The 17,739-nt window shown below is 41.2% G+C and overlaps 2 protein-coding genes across 2 annotated transcripts in view; one reads left to right on the top strand and one right to left on the bottom strand.

Annotated features, from left to right (window-relative positions):
- Nucleotides 1-15,065, top strand: part of LOC119905743 (zinc finger protein 771-like) — a 137,264-nt gene extending 122,199 nt beyond the window's left edge. Inside the window, exons 3-4 of the mRNA XM_038723068.1 lie at nt 4,473-4,693; nt 12,567-15,065. Coding sequence (XP_038578996.1) covers nt 4,537-4,693; nt 12,567-13,939 — 1,530 coding nt within the window. The 5' untranslated portion in view covers nt 4,473-4,536 and the 3' untranslated portion in view covers nt 13,940-15,065. The remainder of the gene's footprint in view (nt 1-4,472; nt 4,694-12,566) is intronic.
- The window catches only part of LOC119902295, a 91,397-nt gene that overhangs the window by 54,810 nt on the left and 18,848 nt on the right, over nt 1-17,739 (bottom strand). The gene's annotated exons all lie outside the window — the stretch shown is intronic.

Raw genomic sequence — 17,739 nt, 5'->3', positions numbered from 1 at the left:
AACACACACAGAGCTTTGAGAGTGAATAATGATGGTGGAGTGATTTGAGTCCTGGACAGTTAGAGATCCTCATCTCACCTCTGAGCTTTGGTCTGGCTGTCATGTTCCCCACACAGAGTGCTTTTAGAGGGAGGGACTCCCTCCTCTCTGTCCTCACACTGACTCATGCTGCTCAACTCACATCCACTTTCACCTGGAGAGGAAACACAAATCATTCATCTCACACAGACGCTAAACATAGCCTTTAGCTTCTGTGTGAGGTGAATATTAGATCAAATAACTATGCTTTGTCACTTTTTCTGAAAGCTTTGGTATTTGATGCCCTGAGATGAGAACCGTCTGGCATGGCAGACCAACACATTCTCACTCCCAACTTGTCATATATACACGATTGTTCAACACCCTTTACTGACTTTTTTCGACAGGTAGGGCTCTGCGGTCAAGTGAGCAACAAAATGCAACAGGGATTATACTTTCAAAATAAAACTACAATTTGGTTAGGTTTAGGAAACAAAACTACTTGGTCAGGGTTATGGCTTAACATTACATTTAACTGACGCTTTTATGCAAAGCGACTTACAATTGCTACACATATCAGAGGTCGCTTGCTTCTGGAGCAACGAGGGGTTAAGTGTCTTGCTCAGGGACACAATGGTGGATGGGTCACAGTGGGAATTAAACCCAGGTCTCCCACACCAAAGGCAGGCATTTTATCTATGCGCCATCACCACCCACTAAAGAGAGGAAACGTACCTCAAAGCCTGTTTCACACCACTTTAATAAAATTAGTTGCTTAACTCAGAAAGCGCTCTGTTTTTCAGAGTGAACATGCTCTGGATAACCCTCAGGGATAAGCTAGTTACTTACTGTTACTGTTAAGAGTCACCAGTTTATTCTACATCTCCTCCTCTATTGCTCCTCCACCCTCCTCTCTGCTCCTCTTTCAATCCTCCCCCTCTCTACCAGCAGCTGGCAGCAAACAGAGACCTGAAAATTGGTTTTCCTTCGTTCCACAGCTGATGACAAGTTAACAAACCTTTATCTGAAGCAGAGAGAGGCTTGGTTTGTTGGCACCTCTTAAGTTTTGACTTCAGTTGTTGTTTTTACAGTGAATGTGACTCAAAGTACACAAGGAAACATGCAGATTATCTGTATTAGTGTGCAAAGAGCAGATTTTGCATCTGAGTTTCGTAAAGTTATTCCAGAGCTGTTGCTGTTTATAAAGAGAAAACTGCTTAGCTGAGTTTGTCCTGAACCACAGCTCACCACCATATCATACCTCTTACACAGGGGGCGTCAAACAGGTAATTCATTTTCAAATAGTAATGTTACATTCAATGGTCCGATTCCTTTTATCAGCTCTTTGGTACAAATGAAGGAACCAAATCGTACTTGGTGAGAGACGTTCTTTTTATAAATGTGCCAAAATGTCCCTGCCTGTGCTAAAAACAGAGATTATGGTGACTTTTATCAAAGCATGCAGTCTGACTGACTGAAGGCAATGACAAGGAACATTTCTGCTAACATGTACTACTCTACAACAGGTGTGTCATACATTCCTTGTGTTGTCTCTCTGACGGAATCACTTCTGTAACCTGGTTACTTTTGTTCTTTGTCTTTCTTTTTACAGTGTATCGCGTTTTCTTTTGTTTTGTGTTTTTTTTACAGTGTATCACTTGTTGGGCAGCACAGTGGTGCAATGGTTAGCACTGTCGCCTCACAGCAAGAAGGTACACAGGACCCTGTACACAGGACAAGCAGTTGACGATGGATGAATGTATCGCTTGTTGTTTTTTATACACTCATCTCAGGTGGGAGATTGACCATGAAGGTGACTGTTGTTCTGAATGCACCAGCACTGGTGTCCTGGTGCATTCAGAACAACAGTCACCTTCATTTCAAACCACATTTCACAGAAAAATCAGGCCCTACCTCACTCAGTACGCCACCCAGCTTCTGGTACAGGCCGTGGTTATCTCTCTGCCCTCCTAGCAGGTCTTCTAGCTTGTGCGGTGAAACCCCTACAAATGGTTCAGAACGCAGCAGCGCGTCTGGTTTTTGATCAGCCCAAAAGGACTCATGTCACTCCATTACTCAGTGACCTCCACTGGCTCCCCGTGGCCTCCAGAATCAAATTCAAGTCACTAATGCTGCATACAGAGTGACTACTGGGTCTGCACCATCTACCTAAACTCCATAATACAAACTTACGTTCCTTCTCGGCCGCTACGCTCCTCCAACGAACGCCGCCTGGCTCTGCCGTCCCTTCACACAAAGCAATCCCAGTCCCTGTTCTCATCTGTGACACCATGATGGTGGAACGAGCTACCGCACGCCATCAGAGCAGGGGCGTCTTCTTCCTCTGATAACACCTCTAACTCCTAACCTCTAACATGCACTTCCTGTGCTCTTCTTCTTCTATCCCCTACAATGATCTTGTATTGATTGCACTTTTTGTTAACTCTTACTTCCTTCCCTCGGTATTTACCCCATTGATGTGATATGTACTGTGAGCTCTACTAGTATTTATTGCTGCTCTTACTAGTATGTTTTGTCAGTTGTAGATCTGTAGTTGATGCTCTGTTGATGCTTGTATGTTGTTCCTCAAATGTAAGTCGCTTTGGATAAAAGCGTCTGCCACATGAGGAAATGTAAATGACCTTACCTGCTGTTTGTTTGGAGTTTTGTTTTTGTAGTTCAGTTTGAAGGTTTGTCATGTACCTCAAGCAGAGCCGAGGTTTGAACACACGTCTCCAGGTCACCGGTCGGCGTCCTTCTCCACTGGATCTGTCACGCCCCCCCTGCTGTGACCTAACCCTGACTTGTGGAAGACTGCCTTGTGTTTGTGTGTTTTTTTCCCCCTGGGTGTGGCTGCAGTTTTGGTTTTGGGCCCTTTTGTCTTGGCTACCAGCTCGTTTGGTTAGGAATGTGGTGGGAATTGCGTGTTTAAATAAACAGCTCAGGCAAACACTTGTCTTTTTGTGAAATTTATTCAAGTCTTCTGCAGAAGGACTCACAGCAAAACAAATACGCCGTGTACATGTGTGCTGGAATGAGTGAGCAGAGCTCCGTGAGCCTGTTATTTATCCAGTTTTAGGGTCAATCTTATCATCCCACAGAGACACGTTGTCCCTGAAGTCTGGATACCACAGAGAACAGAGATATTTGACTGTTACGTTTACACAGATTCAGATGAGTCTCTGTGAGTCCAGGGTTACATGCAATATGTTTGGAATTCCCATTACAGGAACTATACCTGTACTCTGTTTGTTAAGCTGACAACTAACCTGTTTTTCCTGTGCTCAGGATCTCTACCGGACCCGTCTGTGACCAACTCACCTTCCCCGCCTCCTGGATCTCACTCTCCTGCCAGTTACCCGTCCGCCTCTCTGCCTGAACCCCATCAGCTTCCTCGCCTGCCAGCTCTGCCTGCCCCGATCCCCGCAGCCACCGCCAGCTCCTTGACTCAATAAATCTCTGAGAACCAGCTTTTGTCTCCAGTCTATTCCTGGGTCTTATCTGAAGCGTGACAGTATCATCTTCAGCACTGACGAAGATGAACAACCAGAGAGAGGAAGAAGATCAGACTGAGGAAGGAACCTGCAGAAACTTCACCTTCATCAGACTGAAGATGAAACTCTGGATGGATGAACTTTCTGACTCATTAGTTTATAATAAGTCTGTTGAGCAAAAATTAAGGTGTTTGAAAGACGAACCTGCCATTTATCGGTGTCTGCAGCAGAAATGACGGAGGTCTTGTTTGCACTACAGCGGATAGAGGAAGTCAAACCAATGAGAATGATCATTTGTTCAGATTCAAGCGCAGCTCTGGGTCGTCTCAAAAGTACAATGTCAAAATGTAGGGAGGATATATTGTTTGAAATATTGATATCTTTATACAGAGTGAGTAGTCTGGGGACCGATGTTCAGTTTCTATGGGTCCCGGCACACATTAGCTAAAAACAGGTAGAAAGTAAATCAGGCAGAGGCGGCAGGACCAGTTAGCAAAGAGGAGATCAAAGCAAAGTTAAGATGCAGCGCAGAGTTTATGGGATAATAGAAATAAAGGAAGATATTTAGATTCAGCAGAAAGTGAGGAGGAACAGTCAATTCAGCAGAACTGGGTCACACAAAGTTAAATGCATCTCTGCACCTTGTTGGAAAACATCCATCTGGAACTTGTGAGTGCTGCAGTCAAGACAGTAGGTGGCGATAATGCTGCTCCATCTGGGTACAAGTCGCCAGAAATAGAAGAAGAAGAAGAATCGTGGTCTCGGAGCGCCATTGATGAGCTTTGTTTCATCGCCACGCACGTGCTTCCATCAGGCTCAACATACTCAGAGTGAACTGGTTCTGATCAGCTGTTCTGGAACCGAAAACTCAGAGTTTCAGGTCAGAGTTTGTTAAACCTGCTTTCTGAAACAGCTAATGAAGTTAGAGTAGCTTGTTAGCAGGAAGTAGCCGGAGCTCAGTATTTTATCAGAGTGAGCTGCGTGTCTGTAACGGAGTGTGTCTGGAGGAAAAGCTGCTGTAAACATGTCTAAAGTCCAAACGCTGAGAGCTTTTGTCCAGCAGCGACTAAGTGCGGCTGCTGAAGAGATATTTGAGCTGTTTGAAAGAACGATAGCAGAGTACGAGGAGGAACTTTGTGGACAACGCAAACTACTGGACGCTGTTTTCAAGCCTGAAGCAGGTTTGTACACTTTACTGCTTATTCTCACTGTAAACTGCCTTTACTGCAGTAAAAGTACTCACAGTGCAGTAAAATGTTCCTGTAAGTGTTTCTCTGTTATATCTGATGTTTCTGGATTAATATTCCTGCTGCATTTTACTGTTGGACCGTGGTTTTTTGTAGTACTGTGATTTTTGTCCTCCCGTCCCAGAGGGACGTCCAGTAAGCAGCACTGCACTCAGTAATACATGCAGCAGGAGTTCCTTTGTGTTGAACAGTGGTGGGGACATTTCAGGGCTCAGATTAAAGTTGTGATTAAACACTTAGCATAAGCGATTGATAATCCAGAATATTGGGGTCACGAGAACAAGGCTGGAAGATATTTTTAATACTATTTAAAGAAATATTCGTGATTAAAATATACGATTGGGGGGCTGGGGCTCCTCCCCTGAAGATTTTGAGTTTTAAACACTTAATTTCCTGCATTCTGGAGACATTTTCTGCACCAATTTATGGAGGAAATGTCTTTATCTATACTGCACAATTAATCTAACAGCAATCGCGATGTCTCATGAATACATAACGTGCACGTTTTAATAAAACAGAGAAGGTGTGTGTGATGTGCTCAGTATCTCCGCCCATACAGATGAGCCTATGCACTAATTGTTTAAAACATAGTCAGTCGGACTCGCCACGGAGAGAAATGCAGCTGAAGGTCAGACAAAAGAGAACTGGGAGAAGATCAGGAAGGTTTGAGTTTGGCTCGCTGCCATTTAACCTTTGCTGTATCGGTGCCTTTTTTTTCACGGATGTGCATGTCACTCGCTTCAGTCAACAGACCAATCGCAGCCGATTATTTTTCAAGTCAATTAATCTAAGGACAATTTTGTGTATTCTACAGCAAAGAAAGTTGCCTGTTACGAGGTTGTTTATTACTCATTATACAGCATGGCGCTAAAAGTGCAGTGAAAATTTTTTTTTTACATTTTGTAGCGGTGCACCTAGATTTTTCATTTAGGCCAGTGCAACCAATGCAAGAAGTTAGTTGTAAGGAGTTAAAATAACCTTAAACATCTCCAGCAGCAGTGGTGTAGTCTATGTGAAATTGGCTAATTTAAATCACCTAAAGGGATATAAAAACTTTCGTTATATTACTGGCTTATCCAGGTAACTTCAGGACTAACTTTATGATGTCGGGTGTAACTTCCTGGTTAACCCGTACTACGAAAGGTGTTACCCGAGGTCTGTTGCCATGGCAATTTACACCGCATCTCTGAACTGCTCCAGGCAGGTTTTGTTCGTGGTTAACTTGAGGTTACCCTGCACGTGGACTACACACCACATCTGTACTCAGTGTTAATGATGAGAAGTAGATATTAATTCAATTAAATTTTTTTTTTATATAGCGCCAAATCACAACAACAGTTATCTCACAGCGCTTTTCATAAAAGAGCAGGTCTAGACCGTACTCTATGATGCTATTTACAGAAGCCCAACAATTCCCATTTTAGACAGCTGAACGCTCTGGCTCCTAGTCTACTTTTGGAGACTCTAGGAACCACAAGTAACCCTGCATTCTGGGAGCGCAGTGCTCTGGTGGGGTAGTAAGGTACTATGAGCTCTTTAAGATAAGATGGTGCCTGACCATTAAGAGCTTTGTAGGTGAGAAGAATGATTTTAAATTCTATTCTGGATTTTACTGGAAGCCAATGCAAAGAAGCTAAAACAGGAGAAAAGTGATCTCTTTTCCTGGTTCCTGTCAGAACACGTGCTGCAGCATTCTGGATCAGCTGAAGAGTCTTAATGGACTTTTTCGAGCAGCCTGATAATAAGGAATTGCAGTAATCCAGCCTAGAAGTAACAAATGCATGGACTAGTTTTTCTGCATCATTTTTAGACAGGATGTTCCTGATTTTCGCAATATTACGTAGGTGAAAAAAGGCGGTCCTTGAAATTTGCTTAATGTGAGACTTAAACGACATGTCCTGATCAAAGATAACTCCAAGATTCCTCACAGTGGTGCTGGAGGCCAGGCGATGCCATCAGGGAAACTATATCTTTAGATAATGCGTCACGGAGGTGCTTAGGCCCCGAGCAATAACTTCAGTTTTATCTGAGTTTAACATGAGAAAATTACAGGTCATCCAGGTTTTAACATCCTGAAGGCACATTTGAAGTTTAGCTAACTGATGAGTTTCATCTGGCTTGATCGATAGATATAACTGAGTATCATCTGCATAACAATGAAAGTTTATGGAGTGTTTCCTGATAATATTGCCTAAAGGAAGCATATATAAAGTGAAGAGGATTGGTCCGAGGACAGATCCTTGAGGAACTCCATGACTAACTTTGGCATGCATGGAGGACCCATCGTTAACATGTACAAACTGAAATCGATCTGATAAATAGGACTTAAACCAGCTTAGAGCGGTTCCTTTAATGCCAATGAAATGTTCCAGTCTCTGCAATAGGATCTGATGGTCAATGGTATCAAATGCAGCACTAAGATCTAATAAAACCAGTACAGAGACAAGTCCTTTGTCTGATGCAATAAGGAGGTTGTTAGTAATTTTCACCAGTGCTGTCTCTGTGCTATGATGAGCTCTAAATCCTGACTGAAAATCCTCAAATAAACTATTGCTCTGTAGAAAGTCACACAGCTGTTTAGCAACTGCTTTCTCCAGAACCTTAGAGAGAAATGGAAGGTTAGATATAGGTCTATAGTTGGCTAAAACATCCGGATCAAGTTTGGGCTTTTTCAGAAGAGGTTTAATTACAGCTACTTTAAAGTACTGTGGTACATAGCCTGTTGATAAGATAGATTGATCATATCTAGTATAGAAGTGCTGACTAAGGGTAAAACATCTTTAAGCAGCCTAGTCAGGATGGGGTCTAAGAGGCAGGTTGATGGTTTAGATGAAGAAATTATTGAAGTTAGTTGGTATAGATTGAGGGAAGCAAAACAGTCTAAACATGTATCTGGTTCTACAGCTGTTTCTAAGGTTCCTGAGTTTAGAGATAAGTTGGTGCCAGTTGAGGGCAGGTCTTGGTGAATTTTGTCTCTAATAGCTAGAATTTTATCATTAAAGAAGCTCATGAAGTCGTAACTACTGAGAGCTATGGGAATACTTGGCTCAATAGAGCTGTGACTCTCTGTCAGCCTGGCTACAGTGCTGAAAAGAAACTTTGGGTTGTTCCTATTTTCCTCTATTAATGACGAGTAGTACGCTGCTCTGGCATTACGGAGGGCCTTCCTATAAGTTTTAAGACTATCTTGCCAAATTAAACGAGAATTTTCCAGTTTGGTGGAACGCCAATTCCTCTCAAGTTTCCGTGATATTTGCTTTAATTTTCTTTTTTAGAGGGGCTACAGAGTCGAGTGTCATTCGCAGCGAACCTGCAGCACTTTCAACAAGATGATCGATTTTTGGAGGGACTGAAACTAGCATAGGAGTCCTCTGTTACTTTGTGACTAGATAATGAATACACACCGCTTCATAAAATATGTTTAGATTTCATCCTGATTTGTTCCACTGCGGCTGCAATGAAGTTCTGAACACAACAGCATCACGTTCAGACAGCGAGCCCTGCAGCCTCTGGGATTTTAGAGAGGATTCTTAATTAACAGGATCCTTTCTGTAGTCTATAACTGAATTCTCCAAAGTGTTTTCACATATTTAGATTATTTTATGTGTGGATTATGTGAGGGTTAATAACCAAGGAAAAAAAATCTAGATTAAAGTAGGAAATTTACAAGAAGAAAAATTGGAAATTTCCTGAAATTAATGTAATAAAAAATGGAAAATCACTGTTGTGAATACGTCCAATCCAAAGTCTCTAAGGTGCATGATGGTGATTGTGGGCTAAAGTATTTCCTCACTGCTAAATTCGATTGCAAAGTTTAATATAACTTTTCAGGGAGTGCATGTCGTCCGCCACGACATTAGATTCAGCCGTTAACGTGTCTTTACATTCACAATTTCCTGACACTACCAACGTGCGTTCCTCTGGAGAAATAAGGAGCATGCGGCGTTGCAAAAAACTGCCTGCACGGCCGAACACGCCGCTTTTACGCGAACGTGCACCAACACCGAGTTAACGCAAACTCAACTAACCAACATCTTATCCACCTTCGTAGTACCGTTTAACTCCAGTGTAGGCAGTCTGAGTTTGCCTGATGACCCCGAGTTAACTCTGAGTAGGTTGAACTCCTTTCGTAGTCCAGGCCACAGGTCTCTATAACGATGAGGGCACAACAGTCTCTGGTTTCTGTTATCTGGTCAGTATGAGTCCCATTTTACTATTACTCAGTTAACAAACCAATTTATCCAAAATAAATATCAAAAACATGTCTAATCAATAAATCGATATTTTATTTAATCATCCTGATGAAGCACATTAGAATAATGACAATAGCAGCAAATCTTAAATGAATCAAATTTCCACGTCACTGATGTTGTGACAATAACCGACATTAATTAGGCTACTTTACTTAAAGCTTTTAAATGTTTCTGATTTTATTTCATTATTGAGTAATGCAGTATGATCATCAGATGGATTTCTGCATCAGTGTGGAGCAAAGAAAACAACTCAAACGACTCTCAGACTGTGCTGCTGTTGGTTGTAATGTTACTGTCAGCTGTTTTCTCGCTCAGACGTGGCCGTTAAATAAACAGAAAATATGAAACGGCCGAATGTTAGATGACATGCGGCGTAGCGTTACGTTACCATGACAGCAGGGGGGCTGCAGCCCTACACCGGATGCAACGACGCTTTAACGCACTTAATGCGAGTCGACATTTTGCCACGCCCATGTGCGAAACTTGTAGAATACGAAATTTTTCACCGGTTCTGACATGTTTGCAAATTTTGGTGAGTTTTCGAGTATGTTTAGGCCATGTCAGTTGGCCTACTTTGCAGCAGAAAAAAAAAAAAAAAAAAGCAAATTCAATAGGGACCTCGCACGGTCGTGCTCGGGCCCTAAATATAATCCGAGCAAATTCAATAGGGACCTCGCACGGTCGTGCTCGGGCCCTAAATATAATCCGAGCAAATTCAATAGGGACCTCGCACGGTCGTGCTCGGGCCCTAAATATAATCCGAGCAAATTCAATAGGGACTTTCAGTGTGTAGTTTGAGTTTGCTCTCGTTTCATATCCCTTTTGGTGATTTACATTAGCCAATTTCACAGACTACACCACTGCTGCTGGAGATGTTTAAGGTTATTTTTAACTCCTCACAACTAACTTCTTGCATTGGTTGCACCGCTACAAAATGTAGGTGCAACCAAATTTTTCACTGCACCTTTGGTGCCACGACAGCATATTCTAAATATTATAATATTATATATATTCTGTATTCTATTCTGTCAAACTAAAAGCCTTTTCAGAGTCGTGTAATTACGACATTTCATACAATTCTGAAGCAGCGGCGGGAATAAGCAGCGGAAACCCTGTACGTAGATGTAAACTGCAAGAAACCCGTAAAAGTAGTATAAAGGTAAAGTGACCGTGAGGTGCAGTAAAGTGACATAGTGACGAGCTCAATGGTCTGAGAGATGAAGCTATTCTCGAGCCTGGTGGTGTGGGGACAGATGCTGCAGTACTGCTATTTAGGGCCCGAGCACGACCGTGCGCGGTCCCTATAGAATTTGCTCAGATTTTTATTTATTTTTTTAGGGCCCGAGCACGACCGTGCGAGGTCCCTATTGAATTTGCTCGGATTATTATAGGGCCCGAGCACGACCGTGCGAGGTCCCTATTGAATTTGCTCGGATTATTATTAGGGCCCGAGCACGACCGTGCGAGGTCCCTATTGAATTTGCTCGGATTATTATGAGGGCCCGAGCACGACCGTGCGAGGTCCCTATTGAATTTGCTTTTTTTTTTTTTTTTTTTTTTTTCTGCTGCAAAGTAGGCTCAAATGACATGGCCTAAACATACTCGAAAACTCACCAAAATTTGCAAACATGTCAGAACCGGTGAAAAATTTCGTATTCTACAAGTTTCGCACATGGGCGTGGCAAAATATAATATCTATTAAAAGTAAAGTAACACAAATGTCAGGGAAATTACTTTACTTAGATTTCAGGACTGCAGTTGTACATTTGAAATACCTTCCTACCTTTCTGATAGAAGCCTTCTTGAGGTGGTATAAAACATTTCTTCTTATATTCTGATTTGAGTTGTGGACAACTATGACCACATGAATTAAAAAAATTAAACATTTCACTGCCCAAGTCAGCTATAACACAAGTCTTGATCATCAGACTACATGCTGTACAGTATTTGTGGACAGATTTTGTCCCAGGATTTATTATGCATTTCTTCTTCTTCGTTGCATGATTTAGAATAATAAGGTGAGAAATGGGTCTATTCTGAGTTCATCCTGCACTGCAGCAGCTAATAAAGTCCATTTAATCCCAAAAACGCTTTTCTTTTAGGCAGGCTGGAGCAGAAAACAACTCACCTTTCTCAAGTTGTACAGTAATGTCACGTGTATGAAGGTGGATCAAACCAGCTAATCTTAAATGTCAAAGTAGAGAGGAGCCTAGTAGGCCTATTTATTTTCATTCATTACACAATATGAATAAGCTATGCAGACAGTTGTAAAGAAAGAACATGACATATAGCACCTTCATGCGGCGTCATAACTGCGTAGCAAATTCACAGCAGCACCGGCAGAGCTCCAGAATATGCAACTCGGCCGGCTCACACCCCGATGCGCTACAAGTGCGAGGGCCCGCCCAACGCTGCTTGCAGCTTTAATTTAATTTTTTATTTTTCATAGCTTTACAAAAAAGTCATTGAAAGTGTTCTAATCGGCTGACGGAAGTGACCAGTGTAGTCAGTTTGTTGTGTAGAGAAGGAAAAAGGCACATTTTCTCACTTTTGACTTCAATAAGTTTTTTTATGTATGAGTTTGATAACCCTTTGTTCATTGAACTTTCACTTGATTGCCCCAGGTATAGAATAGAAATGAACATACAACATAAAAACATATAAAGACCAATTCTAAACTCTGTATGATATGCTTGCAGTTTTCGTTTGAATTCCAAATAAGTTGTACAAAATGTGCAGCGTTTCTCCACACGTTTAAGAAAGTAGTGGTGTCAGTAGTTTAAATGTTACCAGGAAGTTAGTTTTCTAAGACATAGGGATATTCACTAGTCTCACGATTGGATTCGATATCTTGATGCATCACCTATGCAACATTACGTAGCATAATTACATTATTACAGCGTTATCACTGACCTCTGCTGCTATTTTTATCTCGCACTTTACAACGTTCCAGCCAAACCACGTCACTCCACCTTTCTGTTCCTTTTTGTGTCTCGTATAGTGTAATTACATGTTTGTTTCTTGTAAGTTGATTATTGTGATCTTGTATTGAGCATCATGGGCCTTGAGAAACGGCATTTCGTTCATTTGTGTGTTTGATTTGTGGATGAATGACAACAAACCTGAACTAGCAGCCATAAAGCATCCTGCTCAGCTTCCAGACCGCAGCCTTCAGTAGTTGGAAAGCAGACAGACTTTAATTAACGGACACGCTGTGACCTGCACTGTACATTTACTTTCAAACTGAAACGTAGCGCTTATGTTTTCCTCTGCTCCGCTCGCTTCACGTCACCTACTGCCACCTGTCCTTTGAGAATGAGGAGAGGACACTAGCTAAGGGCTACCGTGCTGCACAGAAGGTGCGGAGCTTCCACATTTGAGTTCCGAGCTTATTTGGTTCTGTCAACATTATGTTATCAATTAACTTCTAGATAATTGATTATTGACATTTGTCAATCGATTCAGAATCGCCCAAGTCCGCATCACGATGCATCTAAAAATCAATTATTTTCCACACCCTTACTAAGACGTATGTATTTAATTATTCTCCACAGGCGTCCAGCTGCTGCTGGTGAGTGAAGACGTGGTTCCCCCTGAGCAGCAGGACTCGAGCCCCAGTCTGGACCAGGAGGACCCACCAGAGCCCCCACACATTAAGGAGGAACAGGAAGAACTCTTCACCACTCAGGAGGGAGAGCAGCTTCGAGGGCTGGAGAATGCTGATATCACCAAGTTCACATTCACTCCTGTGAAGAGTGAAGAAGACGATGAAGAGAAACCTCAGTCCTCACAGCTTCATCAAAGACTCACTGAACAGATGGAAACAGAAGCTAATGGAGAGGACTGTGGAGGACCAGAACCAGCCAGGAACTCGGATCCAGATAGACCTTCACATTCAGCTGCTGATGACAAGATGTTACCCTCATCTGAACCCCGGACCAGTTGGGAAGGAGAGCCGCTTCGAGGGCTGGAGGAGGCTGATATCATCAAGTTCCCATTTAGTCCTGTCTCTGTGAAGAGTGAAGAAGATGAAGAAGAGAAACCTCAGTCCTCACAGCTTCATCAAAGACTCACTGAACAGATGGAAACAGAAGCTGATGGAGAGGACTGTGGAGGACCAGAACCAGCCAGGAACTCCGATCTAGATAGACATTTACAACCAGCTGCTGGGGACAAGACTTCAGACTCTTCTGAACCTGAGACTGGTGTCAGTTATGATAGGGAGGAGACCAGGGAACCTCAGTCAGGTTTAAACCCTCTGCAAAACAAAGAAGTACCTGGAAGTGATGTGGAATATAATAATGGAAAAACATCAAGTTGCTCCTCTGAATATGCTGCAAGCTTTGGCCACAAGGGACTCCAAACAGGAGAGAAACAGTTTAGATGTCCAGTTTGTGACAAAAGATATTTTTGTAAGGAGTCCTTAATGTCTCATATGAGACTTCATTCAGAAGGAAAACCTTACAGCTGCTCAGATTGTAAAAAAACTTTTAATCACAGACTAGATCTTGTGAAGCACATGAGAACCCACACAGGAGAGAAACCCTTCAGTTGTTCTGTCTGTGGTAGAGGATTTGCACAAAGCTCAGGTTTGACCACACATTTTAGAGTTCATACAGGAGAAAAACCTTTCACATGCTCAGTTTGTAAAGGAAGTTTCAGGAGTAGAGGCAATTTGACCGAACACATGAGAGTACATACTGGGGAGAAACCCTATATTTGTTCAATTTGTGGAAAAGGATTTGGACATAAGAAAAATCTTAATCAACATTTGAGTGTTCACACAGGGGAGAAACCATTCAGTTGTTCAGTTTGTGATAATAAATTTGCATGGAAATCCCAACTGAGAAAACACATGAAAATCCATACAGTTGAGGAAACGGTGGAAGAAGAAGTACTTCATCACTGCTCTTTGCCTCTGCTGTGATGTCCGTAAAAACCGCTGAGCCCGGTTACGTTGCCGCTCACTGCTCCTGCAGTGCTTTAGAATGTTTTTTCCTCTCGTGATGTTGTAGTTTTTCTTCCACTAGTCCAAATATAATTGACTATTTTATGACTACAAAGACCAGCTTGCAGCTGTCGTGTTATTGCCGCCAGTCTCTTTCGGGTTGTACCACAGATATAAAACAGATTTATTCTTCAGCTGTGCGAAAGTGCAACCTTATCAACTCTTGCTTGAAAGAAACAGAACTTGGTTAAAAACAGTTGATAGCAACGTATTTGAAGCCTACTGCCGCTACTTAATGAATGAGCGCAGCTACTAAAATTTCACATGATCACTGATGACCCCAAACAAAATACCATCTTAATTTTTTACATTATACCGCCCTGTGAAAGCATGTTTTAATCCCTATGGAAATTAACTACAACTTTTTTATTAACATGTTTTAATCCCTACTTAAATCAACTTCTCCCTGCGCTCATTCACACACACCTTTACCTCTGGTCTATAACTGCAACACACGGACTTTCCCCGCCTCTCTCTGTCTGCCTGTCTGCTCCCCTGAGTTTCTCCATCAGCAGTAGGGTATGTTTTATAAACTCGCCAAAAAGACACAGAACTTGTTTTTTGTTTTTGTTCTGGACTTTTAATTACTTGTTGATGTCCAATGCCAGTTTTGTAGACGTCACTCAAACCTAATTTGAATAAATTTATTTACTCAGTTATTCTTTTTTTTTAATGTCGTGATAGGTCTTAAATTTCATTGATGGTGTCTCAAATTTGACTAGATGAAACCTGCAGAAACTAAAGACTCATTTGTGTTTATATGATTATGCATGGGGTAATTGCATTACTTATATAAAATATTACATCTTTAATGATAATGAAGGCAAACATGAACAGTGTTATGATTCTGAGGTCATTAACAGTGTTTTCCTGCCATTATAAAGCGTTGACGCCCGATAACAATTAATATTACATCTTAAATGACAATGCACACTTGGATGGTTTTCATGTTTACATAAGCTATTGGCTGTTATTATATTTTTATGCAAACAAAATGTACAAAACATTGTATTTGTGGTTTTCAAAATAAAACTTTTAAAAATGGTGTGTGTATCAGTACATTTTAATCTGTATCAACAGAAGGCGCTTTTGCCAGGTATTGCCAAGTAGTGTTTTACACATAAGAGGAATTTGCTTTGGTGATACGGTGCTACAGGAAGACAGACATACAGATGACATAAATAGATGTATAAATAAGGAATGGTAAATGCAAGTTATATAAGAATAGAGAAAAATAATACAAGACTGTTAGAGAAAGAACAATGCAGATATTTACATGTGCATTATTCAGGGTTTGTGTTGCAATGGTGATTATATGGCGGGCCAGAACACAGTCAAATTATTTCAAATCCTTGTATACTCATGTGCATGTTCAGCTCAGTAGGTACTGTGCGGGTCTCCTGTTAAGATGATTGGAAGATAAATTCCAATTAACTGCGTATATTTTATTTTATTATTTTATCTTATTACTTGATTATGAGGACACGTTTGCACATGCTCACAGTAAGGCACGTGCTGCAGTGTGTGTGTGTGTGCCCGGCGTTTCAGCACATTCACAAACCTATGGGCGCTTATTTTCATTTCCCTAATAAGACGTCAGCTCCCCGAAAAGCATGATTTGTGATATTTTGAGTGGTCTCTCTCTAAAATATTGAAAGCATGCTGTATTGACATTAATCTTATCATGGATCATGCAGAGCGTCAGACTTCATCCCGCCAGAGGAAACGATCACTGACCGCGGTCGGTCGCTCTGCGATTTCCTGTCCCTGTTCTTGGTGATGATGTCAGAGAAGAAGGACCGCCTTGCATTTCTCAGTTCTAAATTATAAATGCCTCTCTTTATAGATGTCATAATGAACCTGGAGATTTGTTTTCCACCACCTGCGTTCAGCTTTTCGACACTCTCTTTTCTGAGTTCTAACCAGCGTAGCATTTCTCCATGGAGATCTTCTCTTACCAGAGACCACCTTCACCTTGGCTGCTGCAATGGCATCAATAACATTTGTAATTTTAGAACTGAAATTATCTACAAGCTCATTGACTGAGATTATGAAAAACAACAATATGTTACCATAATTATGCAGATGACACACAGGATTTACATAACCATTTCACCAGGGGACTATGATCCCATACAGGCGCTGAGTAACTGTATTGAGCATCTTGGTGTAGTCATGGACTCAGACCTGAATTTGAGGAGCCACATTAAGACAATTACAAAGTCAGCCTACTATCAGCTGAAGAATATATCAAGGATTAAAGGACTTATGTCTCAGCAGGACCTGGAAAAACATATCCATGCATTTATCTTCAGTCGACTTGACTACTGTAACAGCGTCCTTACAGGCTCCCTAAGAAATCCATCAGACAGCTGCAGCTGATTCAGAACGCTGCTGCTCGAGTCCTCACTAAGACCAAAAAGGTGGATCACATCACTCCAGTTCTGAGGTCTTTACATTGGCTTCCTGTATGTCAAAGAATTGATTTGAAAATCCTGCTGTTAGTTTATAAAGCACTAAATGGTTTAGGGCAAAAATACATTTCTGATCTTCTGCTTCGTTACGAACCATCCAGACCTCTCAGGTCGTCTGGGATCAGGTCTGCTTTCTGTCCCCAGAGTCAAAACTAAACAAGGAGAAGCAGCGTTCAGTTATTATGCTCCGTATATCTGGAATAAACTCCCAGATAACTGCAGGTCTTACACTGCACTGTAACTTTTGCTGTCCTGTTTTCTTTGTCTTTAGCTTTTTATCATTGCTTATATCCATTTAACTCTTTTAACCCTGATTGCAACACTATAACTTTTATTATATTTTATGTGTCTTTTAAACTTTTTTTATATTTCCCTGTTGCTTTTATGTTTTATGTAAAGCACTTTGAATTACCTTGTTGTTAAAATGTGCTATACAAATAAACGTGCCTTGCCTTGCCCAACAGAGAGAGAGCCCTTCACCAAAATGTCTAATAATTCCACTAATGACGCGAGAAAAGTGGGAAATAAATTAGCTGGAGTTGTTCCCCTGATGTTCATGAGCTCTTCTCTCGTGAAAGAGTTCCGGGAATCACAGCCGAAAACTGAGTTAACACATAAAAAAAAACAAAGCGCACTGAACACCGGACAGCTATACTTTGATGAGCCATCTTAGATGATGATTCAAAGATTGCGAAAAAATTTATGGACATATTGTGTTGATTTTTGATATTTGACTATTTTATTTCACAGATGGATGGATGTATAGCCTATATAAAGGACATTTGTAGGTGACTTATCTTAATAACAGATGTGAAATATTCCGTTTGTGACATTTAATTAACTCAGTCTGTTTTATTCATAAAGGTGTGTAGGTGTGGATACCTTCCAGCAACTAATGAGATCGTGTTTTTAAATATGGAGGATATAAATGTGTAAAAATATTAAACCGTCAAACGGGTCAAATTTGATGTGACCTAAATTGTATTATTTAATGTTGTAGTGAACACAAGGGTGTCTCCTACATTTCACAGGCACACTGCAGAGGTTACAACTCTGGAATTCCATAGGTGGATTCTATTAAGCCTTTCTGAGACTCTTTAGATCTTGCCAGACTAACATCTCCTTTCTCTGATTGGGGCGGCTGTGGCTAGAGCGGTTGTCCAAAGAATATCAGTGGTGAATGTGAGGTATATTTACATTAAAATAGATGGATAAAATAGTAAAGATAAAATACATAAATAAAAA

This window comes from Micropterus salmoides, unplaced genomic scaffold (genome assembly GCF_014851395.1).
Source record: "Micropterus salmoides isolate LMB-PRFRI ecotype aquatic unplaced genomic scaffold, ASM1485139v1 Ms_hic_scaffold_1, whole genome shotgun sequence".
NCBI classification, from domain to species: domain Eukaryota; kingdom Metazoa; phylum Chordata; class Actinopteri; order Centrarchiformes; family Centrarchidae; genus Micropterus; species Micropterus salmoides.
The sequence above is the reverse complement of the archived record's forward strand: the minus strand, read 5'-3'. Positions and strand labels throughout refer to the sequence as shown.